The sequence below is a fragment of the Thamnophis elegans genome, chromosome 3 (genome assembly GCF_009769535.1).
Source record: "Thamnophis elegans isolate rThaEle1 chromosome 3, rThaEle1.pri, whole genome shotgun sequence".
Classification (NCBI taxonomy): Eukaryota; Metazoa; Chordata; class Lepidosauria; order Squamata; family Colubridae; genus Thamnophis; species Thamnophis elegans.
In genome coordinates this window covers 74,479,568-74,493,389 of record NC_045543.1, presented here as the reverse complement: position 1 = coordinate 74,493,389, position 13,822 = coordinate 74,479,568, and the positions used below count along the sequence as shown (strand labels likewise).

General features: G+C 35.3%; 1 protein-coding gene across 5 annotated transcripts in view; it reads left to right on the top strand.

Moving 5' to 3' along the window:
- Nucleotides 1-13,822, top strand: part of KDM4C (lysine demethylase 4C) — a 240,010-nt gene that overhangs the window by 128,176 nt on the left and 98,012 nt on the right. For all 5 annotated transcript variants that reach the window (XM_032213186.1, XM_032213188.1, XM_032213185.1 and 2 more), the window contains 4 exons: nucleotides 3,065-3,255; nucleotides 7,219-7,457; nucleotides 9,086-9,399; nucleotides 11,498-11,609. In XM_032213186.1, the coding sequence (XP_032069077.1) occupies nucleotides 3,065-3,255; nucleotides 7,219-7,457; nucleotides 9,086-9,399; nucleotides 11,498-11,609 (856 nt within the window). The remainder of the gene's footprint in view (nucleotides 1-3,064; nucleotides 3,256-7,218; nucleotides 7,458-9,085; nucleotides 9,400-11,497; nucleotides 11,610-13,822) is intronic.

The following is a 13,822-nucleotide window of genomic DNA, read 5'->3' as shown; positions in this document are numbered from 1 at the left end:
GAGATGGTGATAGAGAAGGGCACATTCTGCTGATCTCAGGGACATTGCAAAGTCCCTGGTAGATCCAGGAAAAGCCTTTTTTTCCTGCGATAAAGAAGCAGCCATTAAAGCTGCTGAAAGTTGGGACAGCTCTAGAAAGCTGGAAAGAAAGTGTGTCGAATTGGTGAAATAATTATTATTAGATGAGAGAACACCCCAAAAGATTAAAAGTAAAGTTAAAATTGAAGACAGAAGTGTAAACCTTTGTTTATACTATGTAGAAATTAAGCCTGAGTCAAACTTAGTGTGTTATTTTTCTTTAATCCTTTTACTGTTGGAATTTCTACAAACGCTTCTTATTTTTTAAACTGGATTATTATTTTTCTTTTTTTAAAAGACTCATTCTTTTTCTCTTTTCAACGCCCTATAATATTTTCTTGTTAAATTTTTCTTTCTTTCCTGGAATATAAAGAGGGAAGTGAAAGTAGATGAAAAGAAGTAACACTGCCACTTGGAGGCTTGGAAATATTGTTTTTCTTCTCTTCTCTTCGTTTGAGCATTTGATAATCTTGTGCAAAGTAAGAGATGGTGTTACACTTCAAGGACTCTCAGCTTGTTTATTGAAAATGATAGTGGGAAGAGCATGGATGTTTATACAGGTGCTTCTCTGGGTACTATCAGAGTGAAAAGCTTGGAGTGGAAAGAAAAAAGATTACACTGAACTTGGAGAGAGAACAGTTAACTTTGTTTGGAAAAGAGCCTTGGATTCTACATAGTGGCAGTGTTTACTATTTGAAGGAGAAGATCAATACAGATGATGTTACAGCAGGAAAAAGAAAAGGAAGTGACAAGTGATATGCAAGAAATTCAAAAAATACAAGTAAGAACAAAGAGGATTAAAAAGAGAATGGAGAATATTGGACAAAGAACAGAAAAAGTAGATGAAAAAAATGAGAATATTCACCAAACGATGATGAAATATGAGGACAGATTTCAAAAAATGGAAGAAAAAGATGAACAAAGAGATAAGAAAATTGGAGACATTGACAACAGATTGTGGTTGAAAAAGACAAGAGTGGAATATTGGAATGGGAGATCAACAGACTAGAGTTTTACTTCAGATTCCAGAATATAGAAGAAGAAAAGGGAGAAATTTGGCAAAAGTAATATAGAAAAGCTGGCAGAAGCATTGGTGATAACCAAAGGAAAGATGATGGAAGGAATGGATGAGGGGTTTCGAGCCTTTACAAGATATGCAGTGAAATATAAGTTGCCAAGAGATGTCCATACAAGATTTACTAAAAAAGCAATTAGAATATGAATACCACAAATGGCAAGAGATAAAAGATTGTACTACTATTGGATGGATACAGGATGATGTAATGAAATGTTATAATTAAAATTAATTTGAATTTATTTAAAGTTAAAATATTTTGCATAAAATGAAGTAATAATAGCTATAATCAAATAAATGATGAACAATGATAATATTTTATACATATATATTAGATTAATAATATGAGATTTTATATAATTTGTAAGTGAGGATTATGGAGAGGATGCACAAAAGTTTTGTAACCAAAGATAAACAATTTTATAAAACATGGGACTTATCAATGGTTAGACAAAGAATTTTATAAAGATGTATTACTACTGGATGGATTTAGGGTGATGTAATTAAATGCCATAATATAAATTTACACAAAATTTAGAATATCTCACATAAAATGAAGTAATGATAGTTATAGTCAAATAAATGTTTAATAATGATAATAATTGTAAACATATATATCAGATTGATAATACAAGATTCTATATAAATTGTAGGTGGAGACTATGGTGAGAGTGTACAAAAGTTTTGTAACCAATCAAAACACTGTACGAAACTGGAAGATGGTTTTATGTTTTATGTTTGTCTGTACTTGTTTATTTAAAAATAAAAAAAATGTTTTTTAAAAAAAAGAATGATTGGAGCTCTGTTGTTGTAGGGTACAATAACAGAATCTTGAAAACCTGTCAGAGTCTCCCCCCCCCCGCTGGTTTATATAACCATGTAGAAAAAATGCAGAGTCTCTTTCTTATGTTCCCCCCTTCTGTAAGACTATGTTGTCATTTACATTTTCTTTTATTATCTCTTAATGGTTCTGCAAGTGATTTTTGTATTCCTTCGTTAACTTTATCTCGCATTTCTCTACAATGTCATTAATTTCATTATGTGATGCAATCAGTGCTTATGTCTGAAAAGAGCTCCATAAACTCATCGTAATATGTGACAAAGAAGCACTGCAAAGCATCTGAAAAAATGATTCTGAAGCATAGCGCTTTAATACATTTAATACTGAAATTTCATATGCTTAGAAATATTGTTTATTGAACTTGAGGCCATTCTTACTGCTAGTTTTTCATCTGTTTACATGCCAGGTTAGCTTTACCTTGAGGGCACAGTCCCTGAAGATACCGAGAAGTAGATTTTTATAGGTTAAAAATAGCACTTTGAAGTATATTTGCAAACCTATTGGTTTTCAGCAAGCTGCAATCATGTGATCACCAATTGTGATTTTTGCTAATGGCTTCTGACACCAGAAAAGTCACTCCCATAAATCACTTCCATTGCTTTTCCTCCGGATGGCTCCACTTGTAGCACACACATCCTCCTGCCCACACCCTGTAACAAGCACTTGTCCACACACTATAGTGTGGAACTGCCTAAAGCACTCCACTGGTGGTGGTTAGCTCTTCCCAGCCTTCCCCATATCACCCACATTCCATTTCTTAAGTTGGACTCTTGCTTCTTCCTGTTTAAGAACTCACATAGTCGGTGAATTATGACGCAGCTGGAACTGCTAGGATTGCCATTGTTAACATTGCCCTTTATAACTACATCACTTAGCAACAGCAATCCCTGTCCTAACTGTTGTAACCTGAGGATTGGCGTTATAACTCCTTTTAATTGATTCTACTGTTTGTTGGAGCTTTTGTACTGACTGCTATGCAGAGAATTCTGTATATTCTATGGTTCTATTTACTGTAGTTTATCCTTTATGTATGAGCTTGTTTTAACATACCCAGTTTATTTCTTTTCTAGTGTACCTGTAGAAAAGACATGGTGACAATATCAATGGACATCTTTGTGAGAAAATTTCAGCCAGATAGATACCAACTGTGGAAACAAGGAAAAGATTTATATAATATTGATCATACAAAACCCACCCCTGAAACCACACCTGAGGTAAAGGCCTGGTTGCAAAGAAGAAAGAAAACGAAGAGATGTTCCAGGTTGTAATAATATTTTCCCTCTATTTATAGTTAAACTTAAAATATATGCTTTCATGTCTCAGTTATTGTTTTTAGAAGTCTTTTATTGTATTTTAGTCCTAGTTAATTTGTGTCTCATTAAATTTAACAGTGATTCTGAGAGCCAAAAAATCATATTTCATCATGGACATACTTATTGAATACATATATTGATTCTGAAAGCATTACTGAAAATGTAATGTTTGGAGGTCTGAGCATTAATATAATATTTAGACTTTTTTGAGGTGTTCTGAAAAGGTTGCCAAGAAAACTGCATAGACTTGTCCAGCATCACCAGAATCAGGGCTAACTCCAGGCATAAAAAAGAAAAAAATAGGAAATTTCCTAAACAATACTTTTTGCCAAACACACACACACACACACACACACACACACACACACACACACAAAATTATGTGATCAAATATTTTAATAAGTAAGCATTATTTTTAACACCCAATATCTATTTTGATGTTTTCCCCAAGATAAAAATACATAGTTTTCTCTTCCACTTGCCTAATATTTTACAGTTTATGTATTTATATTAAATATGTTATCTAATATCCTTCACATATTCCAGACCAGCGATGGTGAACATTTTTTGGCTCGCGTGCCAGCGGGGGGAGCGCAGGGGGTTGTGCGTGGGCGTGCTGCACCCATAATGCATGCGTGACACCCCCAGCATGCATGCGTGCATAACAGGCACTCCCCCCCATTTTTTGCATGCTTTCCCCCCTCTCCCCAGGCCAGAGGCTTTATAGGAGCCTGGGGAGGGTGAAAACAGCCTCCCCCCCAACCCCGGAGGCCCTCTGGAGGCTTCAGGAGCTTCCCTGAAGCCTCCTGAGTGCAAAAAAACAGCCCTATGGGCAAACCGGAAGTTCAGGAACAGACTTCCAGTTTGCTTGTAGAGTCAGTTTAAGCCCTCCGGAGCCTTCAGGGGCCTGAGGGCTAAAAACAGTCTTACGACTTCCGGTTTGTCCATTGGGTTATTTTTTGTTCTCCGGAGCCTTCAGGGAAGCCTCCAGAAGGCCCCTGAAAGCTCTGGAGGGCTTAAACTGGCCCTATGAGCAAATTGGAAGTTCATTTCTGAAATTCCGGTTTGCCCGAAGGGCTGGTATTTTACGCTCCGGAGGCTTCAGGGAAGTTCCTGAAGTCTCCGGAGGGCCTCTGTGGGTGGGGGGAGGCTGTTTTCGCCCTCCCTAGGTTCCCCCCTCCTGGGGAGGGCGAAAAATGGCTTTAAAAAAAGGCTGAATTCAGCTGGTCAGCGCAGCGTGTGCATGTGTGTGGCCAGCTGACAGGGCAACATCTTGCGTGTCCCTGAGAAATGGCTCCGTGTGCCACCCAGTTCTATACAATAGTTCCCATGCCAGTGCTGATGAAAGATCAGATAATTATGTTAACTAGAGATCAATACATCTGAACACTTAAAAACACTTAAAAAGGTAGAAAGAGTAGTGTTATTTATGTAGTGTTGTCTATTTTTCTGTTAGGTCAAGATTTATAATTTACAGATATTAAAAATACTTCACAAATTGGCATCTGTGTTTATTCTAAAGTGTGATTGATGCTTTCAGATTTCTCTTTACAACCACACCAAAGTTTGAGAGGAGACAAAGAAATGCACCATGTTAAAGTTTGCTGAAATTTCTCTTCTGTGAAATTTCTAGTAGTAATTACAAAAATGTTTAGTAAAATAGAGACTTTTTAAAATAAAAATAACACACACAAAAAATATAAATCAGATGCTCCTTTACCTGGTCTCTTTTTTTTTTTATTAATAACCTTATCTCCAAAAATGATAATTCTTTCAGGATATTACACTTTAAACAAACATGTCATGTCTAATTATTAATACATATGCATATTTACATTTACAACTTGATAAACTTTGGTTTTTCATATGTAAGTCATATAATTGTTTAGTGTTACTTTTGTATTGCTACACAGTTTGGCATATTTATTATACAACTACGATTTGTACTTGGCAGAGCAATTATTTTCTTGTCAGTAGAACCTATATTTATCTGGATAGCCAAGTTTTTAGCCAAGTTAAAAAATGGATACATTGTAGTAATTATGTTGAAAGTTTTATCAGATGTGTACATGGATTATAGTTATCCACTATGCTAAACTGGTGGTTGCATTTTTGTGCTGCTTAATTAATAGTCCTCACACAAATGAAAATACAGCAAGAGATATTCATCTCCAAAATGAAAATAAAATGTTCAGTTTCACCTTTGCTCTAATATGTCACAGAAAAATATTATAATTTTACTCTTGGGAATAATAAATTTTTAGACAGAATCCCATGTATATAGAAACAGCAGGTCAAAAAAAATTGATAATATTTTTGTTGCAATCATTTATGTTAATCCCACTTAATTTAAGGTACTTATGTAAAGATGGACATCATAATTGTGACAAATGATTTCTGCAATCGATTTTTAAAGCACAAGTCATGACCATGTTATATAGCATTGCTAGGCAAATAATAAGCACCATCAGCTTCATCAGTGCCTTCATGCCTCAATGAAAAATATAAATCATACTACAGCTAAAGGGAAATTATGTAGATTTTTAAAAATGTATTTATTAGACTCAGCAGATTGAGAAGAAGTAACCATAGTTTTTGGTTTATTTAAAAGAACAATGGCAAAATATAATACAGCTTTGAAATTCTTACTTTAAGCTGGCAAAGTTTTCTAGTTTCAGATATATTGGAATTGTTCTGGAAGACACTGTTCACACGCTTCAGCACACATACATTTTCTGGAGCCATTTATCATGCAGAAGTGAAAGACTTTGGGTAAAATTAAGTTGGCTCTCAGACAGAGTCTTACCTATTTCCATTTTGTTTGTAAAAATAGGAAACTTACTTTTTGTTAAGTAATATGGGAATTCATTCTCAGATAGAAGCAATTTGCTAATTAAAGTGCAATAAAATGTGTGCATTAGAATTTGAAAGAGCATCAGACATGTTCTCCACCTTTTGTTGATTGTGTATAATCTTAATAACTAAATATACTTTCTAAAAACCTATATATCGCAGTCTCATAGTTTCTATTATAGAAACAAATTCTCAATCTATGTACAGGTAGTCCTTGAGTTACAATCATTTGTTTAGTAACTGTTAGAAATTACAAAAAGTCAAAAGTGACTTTTGACCATTTTAATACTTACAATCATCACAGCAGTTCTGTAGTTACGTGGTCAAAATCCAGACGCTTGGCAGTTGGCATGTATTTATGATGGTTACAGTGTCCTGGGGTCATGTGATCATCTTTTGTGAGCTTCTGACAAGCAAAGTCAATAGAGAAGGCAGATTCACTCAACAATGATATCAATATCTTAACAACTACTGTGATTCACTTAACAATTGTGGCAAGAAAGGAGCAATAGTGGAGCAAAACTCACTTATCAGCTGTCTTGCTTAGCAATGGAAATTTTTGGATCAATTGTGGTTGTACATCGAGGACTACTTGTAGTTCAGTTCAATTAGCTGTTGCTGAAATTGTACTTGTGACAGGTTAAAAAAACCTGTATTTTCTGTAAATGCCACAGAAGAGTAAATTGTCAAAATGTCTTCCACATTTTGTGACTGAGCATCATTGCTAAAGATTGATAGAATGTGATTAGAAGCATCGTCACATTCTAAATAATGCTGAACCAAGTAACCAACTTTGTAACTTGCTTCAACAGGGTTATTTGAGGTCATTTTAGTTTAATGCTAGTTTTAAAGTGTAGTAATGACAGATTAAAAGGTTAAATTCAGCCTATTGTTAATCTCTTGCATAATAAATTGTAAACACTATCTCTACACAAAAAGATGAAAAAATGTCATTTTTTCCATTTCTTAAAGCAAGCAAAAAGAACATTTCTATTGGTAGATATTTTATCTTACTCAAGCCAGACGTTTCATTTTGACAGCAGTATCTCTTATAACAGCTTCCAGCATACCCGATCACGATCAAAAAAGCTTAAAACTCCTGAAGACAAGAAGCCATCAACCATAGAGGTTGGTACAGAAATCACAGCTACTGAAGCAGCTACAGATTGCTTCAAGGTCAAAGACAAACCATCAGAAAAAGTAAAGCCAGGAGACACAGGAGTGCCTTCTGGGGAAGAACAAGTCTCAAGCAGGATGCACATAGATCAAAATTTATTGGATAACAAAAAGATACTGGGTGAGATAAATGGTATTTATTTTCCATATAACTTGCAGATTGTTGATATTGTGATCCTATAAATCTGCAAATGAGAATTTATACCTTATTCTGTTCTGTCCATTATGCTTCTTTATTTCTGCAGTGATATTACATAATCATCATCATTTATGTTATGCTTAGTACCTTTGTAATATTTGTCAATTATAAAAAATAATAAAACATTGTCCCAATAAAACAATAATAGTTCAGAACTGAACGCTTGCTAAGTGTTCTTAAATTTCAGCTTTATCTCATGATTTCCTAACAGCTCAGGAGTTGACAATAATGTGGAAGATAATAACTACTAATATATAAAATATCTTTAGGAAAGGATTTAATTGTAAAAAGGGCCTTCAAATAAAGTACCTATATACCTTATAATGTATAGTTTTTCACAATGTTCCATATGAGCATATTTTTACATGGCAGAAAACTACTGGAATTACAGGCTGGTTTCTCTTAGTAAGTAGAAAGCTCCTTCCTCACTTATATTACTATTTAAGATGTAATGTCTTGTTCTGTAACTATTTACTAAGGTTTAAAATTGAATTGTGCTAAGGTAATGAAATAGTTTAAAAACATAGAGTTGGATTTAGAACTTCCTTCCTTGAAAGTTGAAAAGACTAATTTTGTTCATGGAAGACTGAGAATATAACTTGGCATTTTTAATATTATAATGGAAGATGTAATCTTCATTGAGTCTCTCCTTGCTAGAATACTAATATTTCCAAACAATTTGATAAAATGGTTAGAGAGACTGTTCATAACAGTGGGCAAAATATATTGTGGACGGTAAAAGAAGTGATACTAGAAAACATGTTTTTATTTATAATATTCATTATGAAAATGTGTTTTCATTACAGTATAGTATTCAGTACAGGATGCATTTTTTTGCCTGTAGAATGACCCTACTTCCAATAAATAAATACAAAAAAATATTTTGGTTAACAAATTCATTTCTCCAAAATTTAACAAAAAAGAAACAACTTTATTCAATTTTAATCTAAACGTTTAAAAAGACCAGTTATTTCTCAACTGTTAAAAATATTTGCTGTTGAAATCAATTACCGTATTTTTTGGAGTATGAGACGTATCTTTCCCACCCCCAAAAGAGCATGGAAATGTTGTTGCGTCTTATACACCAAATACAGCCATTTTTTTGCCTCCTGAAGCTCCACCCCCACATCCTATTTTTGTGAAAAGTGGGTGAAAAATGAGCCAATTTTTGCAAAAATTGGGGCGGTTTTGCCTTCCCCCATCCCCCAGAAGCATTCTGCAGGCTTCAGCAGGGCTGGGGGAAGGGAAAAATGCCCCCGTTTTGGTGAAAAACAATCCATTTTTTTTAAAAAAATGGAGGTGTTTTTCCTTTCCCCCAGCTCTGCTGAAGCCTGCAAAATGCTCCTGGGGGCAGTGGAGGACAAAAACTTTTTTTTCTTACCTCTTCGATATCCTGGTGCGTCTTATACACTGGTGCATCTTATAGTCTGAAAAATATGGTAATTATCTGTCACTAAACTCAAAATGTTTGCAGATATGTTTTCTGTATAATAATGAAATGAATAAGAACTGTTAGTATCTATTTTGTATTGATGATGAATTTTATTTAGGTCATTCCCCTTCAAGCTCACAACTTGATCAAGTTCCTGAAATGCATAATATAGAATCAGAAAAGGAAGAGAAAGAAGTCTCTGACCTTGCACGTATTTTTTCTGAAGAATCTAAAGTGGCTTTGCTTTCATATCCTGACTGCAATCAAGATGTTTTAAAAACTTCAAATATTTCAAGGCAAACTTCTGAGAATGCTGCTTCTGAAATGGAGAACTTTGAGAAAGAAGAAATTAGTAGTGTATCCACAGAAGAGGATGAGATTAGTGATGCTGAAAGCAATAAAAGTGGTCTGGAACCTGGGGAAATATCAACGGTAAGAATTAGGAAATATGAGAGAATATGAGAGAAAACCTAGTATTTAGTTAGAAACAATAATAAAATTCCCCAATTGGTTTCTAACATTTTTCTATTAGAATAAGGCATATATCCTTTTATAAATTGTTTTAAGATACATTAATAATGCTTTCAACAACTGCATGTAGATCGGCATTATGTTGCAATTATGAGCTACATGTAAGAGTGAGATAATGGAATAACCTGTGGCTATAGTTTTGTATATTTGTGTATGGTTATGGCAAGGATTTGAACTAGTGCCTTCATAATTGTTTATAGCATATTCGTTTCTATTAAGTATTCATTTTTTTCTGCATTTGAATGAGACTTCAAGAGATAATAACTTGGGACTAGATTTGCTTTTGGCACTTGCAGAGTTTGGATTGCCTGGATTCCTGAGAAAGTGGTAGGTATATTTTAAACCCAAGAATAAGGCAGGTTTTTTTTTCTTTTACCAACATAATGAACTCCTTTTTTTTTAAATTAAAAGATGAGATTTAACAATCCCAAACCCAGTTCTTCTTCTCTTAATATAATGTGCTAATAAACATCTCCTCAATAGTGAGATTTTGCATTTCAATTTACATTTAATTCATTTGCTTGGGTACTTTTTGTTATTCCTAGGTGGGTTTCTGAATATTTTCTAATAAGTTTGTCTACTGTGTCTGTCTACCAAGGAATTTATACAAATCTAATTCAAATACCTGCACAAATAACTTGCCTTGTTTTGTGACTCCACTATATTCTTTAATCATAAGACCAGCTGTGTAATGCATTAAGCTAACAACTCTTTAGAGTAGCATACAAACTTGGCTATCTCAGTACCTTATGACTGTAAGTTACCAATAGATTATATTCTGGTGTCTATCAAGTGCTTTCTGGAAAAAACAACATGAATCATCACATGACTGACTACCTTTTGGATGCTAGGCAGGACTGCATTTACAGTATCCCACAATCACATGATCACAATTTATGATTTTTTTTGGAAACCAGCATTTACTTTTGATTTCTGCCAAAAAATGTCTTAAAGTGAACAATTAGTTTTCTTAATAACCTTGGTACTCCTTTAACAATGGTGGCATTTGCTTTATGAGAACTATGTTTGCTTATCTACTATCATAAAAAGATCATCAAATCAGATGCAGTCATGTGATGACCCGCTTTACAATTGTCATGACACGACCATAATCATGGGCTCAATTATGCTTGTAAATCAAGGACTACCTGTGTTGCTACTATCAAGATTAAAATTAGAGAATATTTACTTCTTCTCTGAAAAAGTAGTGTGTTTTCAGATGTTGCTGAAATTCTAACAGTGGATGCTAACGATATAGAATAGCCTCAATTAAAAGAATATGAATTTCCATTCCTGTACCCCATCTTAATTATGAATGAGCAGATCATAATAGAGAAATTTTAAATATCCACTATCACAAATAATGCTGCTCAATGTGAGGTGTGAGGTAATTTTCTAGCTGACACCATACTAGAAATTGTATTTTTAAATGCTCTCTTTACTAGAATGATACATTCTAAATTTATTTCCAAGTGTTCCCAATCCTTTTTCCACTTTGTGATGGCAAAAGTTATTTCTATTTTTTTTCTTGAAGACTACTAAACTAAATTAAATTGGCATTGCAATTGGAAGATATGTGCTGTCTTCTAACCATGATACCAATACCATGATTTTTCTTTTCCATCATATTGTATCAGTGGTGGGATACGACCGATATGCCCCGGTATGAGCGTACCGGTGCCTGCTGGGAGCACCAGGTACCATTCTGGTATGGTGCTCCGGAGGGCCCACCAGCAGCTGTAGCGTTGTGGGCTGTGGGTACGCTTGCGCGTGCTGCACACATGCACATGGTGGGTGCCCGGCCCCATTGCAGCGTACTGGTTGCAATGGGATCGAGAACCCACCACTGTATTGTATGTATGATCAAAACTGAGGTAACCTTTTGCACCTGGTCATGAGCATTCTCCAAAAATATCCATCATGAAAGCAAGATATTGTATAAGACATTGCATAATTTCTCTTCTCTCATCTTAAACACAGTATATGTTTTCTTTCTTAGATATTTGAAGGAGAAAAAAGCAAAACATCAAAAAGTTGGCGTCATCCGCTAAATAAACCTCCTGCCAGATCTCCTATGACGTTGGTTAAACAGCAGGCAATAAGTGACGAAGGTGAGCATATTTTAAAAGCACCATGTAATAATATATTTTCTAATCAAATAATATGCATACATTTTAAATGTTACTTAGTGATAAAGTGATGTAGATGAAAAGGTATTTAATCTCATGCCAAAAATTCAATAATTGTAGAATGAACTGCATTAAATGTTTTTGGCCTGTTTCCTAAATACATAATGTCCTTTCCATCCTACTATTCTCTTTGTGTTCTGAATGCATTGGAAAAAGACCTGGTAAGATACTTAGAATTGTTGCTTAAATACTGTAATTACTTCTGCCCAGAACATAACAGCTTTAGAACATCATAAAAACATTGTTTTAATGAAGCATTAAAAAAGATATCAAACCTACTTTCCAGGGAGAGAAATTGGATCTTAAGTGTACATTTGGAACTAACCCAGTTTTGGGTCAAAAAATGTTCAATTTATTCTCCTTTATTAAATTTTGAATTTTGTACCTAATTTCAAGTATGAAACAAGAAAAGGTGCATCTTTTTATATTGTTAGTACACTAAAGTAAAGATTTCCCTGTCAGTCATGTCCAACTCTAGGGCACAGTACTCATCTCCATCTTTGGCCGAGGCAGCCAGCATTGTATAAAGACCTTTTAGTTTGGATGATTTGGTTATTCCTCAATCTATTTAAATGTAGTTAGAATTAGTGAGTTTATTTCCTGGTAGTACCATTGTCAGCTTTTAAATAGATTGTAAAACAAATAGCATCATTAACACCACAGCCATATTTATTTATTTATTTATTTATTTATTTTTCTGTTTACATTGCTTTGTTTTGAGGTTAATCAAAAGGTAAAAATTAGTGTACAATATCTATTGCATTTTTTATATTTTATAACTTTTTTTACATGCTTGGATTTTAAATGCTCAACCCTGGGTATTTTGTGGCTTCCCTATGTACAGCTGCCTCCAATTGAATAAGAGATACAGGGTGGACTGACTCTTGTATATTACTTTGTATTTGTATTTTTGTATTTAATGGATTTATAGGCTGCCCAATCCCGGAGGACTTTACAGTTTTTAAGTCAGAGGAGGATTGCTGAAACATCTATCTGTTTAAACAATACATTTAAGGAAAACAGTAGAAAACTACAAGAAAAAACAGTATTGAGTTTGAGAAAGTATAGTTTAATTTTTGTTCTAATTTGGTTTGCTATGTGTGTAAGAAGGATAGCTGATTAGTCTGAGAGATGGTGAATTTCTTTGAGAATCAGAATAATATTGAGAGAGGTGGCAATTTGAAAGAGGTAGTAATCAGTTTGTCATAAAAAAATCTAAGTGGTAAATAACAACAGACCAAGATTTATCAGACAAGGAATCTGCCAATGGTTGTTGGCCATGATATATAGGTAGCCTTCATAATCAGAATTAAGGTGCCTCTAAATAACAATATAAAAACAGTAACCTTTTGAAGTGACTGTCAGGTAGTATTATTTAGTTATTTAGTGTTACCTGAAAACTGCAATAAGGTTGCACAAATTACTAAATCTATGCTAATCTGGAGGCCAAACCCCCACCGTAGGGAGGAGGAACCGACCAGATGGTTCCGTCCCAGGCGACTTATGGACCCTTTGAGGTTCCAGACGGAGCTTGGGGTAATTCCTGACGCTCTCGCCCACAGTTCGGCGGAGGCTCTGGTTGCCGCCTGGTATTCGGCGGCATCGGAGTCTCCTGGTATTCGGCGGCATCGGAGTTGCCGCCTGGTATTCTGTGGCATCGGAGTCTCTTGACCGGATTGCACCACTACGGCCCCTCCGGGCCAGCGGATCCCGGAGACCTCCTTGGTTCACCGAGGAACTCCGGGAGAAGAAGTGCCGGAGGAGACGCCTAGAGCACCTGTGGAGGTCCGATAAGTCCGAGGCGAACCGAGCACTTCTGACCACCTGCACCAAGGATTACATCCAGGCACTAAGAGCTGCCAAAAGAACGCATATCTCCGCCTTGGTTGCGTCCGCCGAGTCACGCCCAGCCGCCCTGTTTAGGATCACCCGCTCCCTCCTTAATAGGAGGGATGTGGGAGATCCCTTGCAGGGTAGGGGGGCAGAGATCGTCCCTGAGGCCCCTAACATATGGGGTGCCGCAGGGTTCGGTCTTATCCCCCCTACTATTTAACATATACATGAAACCGCTGGGCGAGATCATTCGGAGGCACGGGATAAAATACCACCAATACGCGGACGATACACAATTGTAT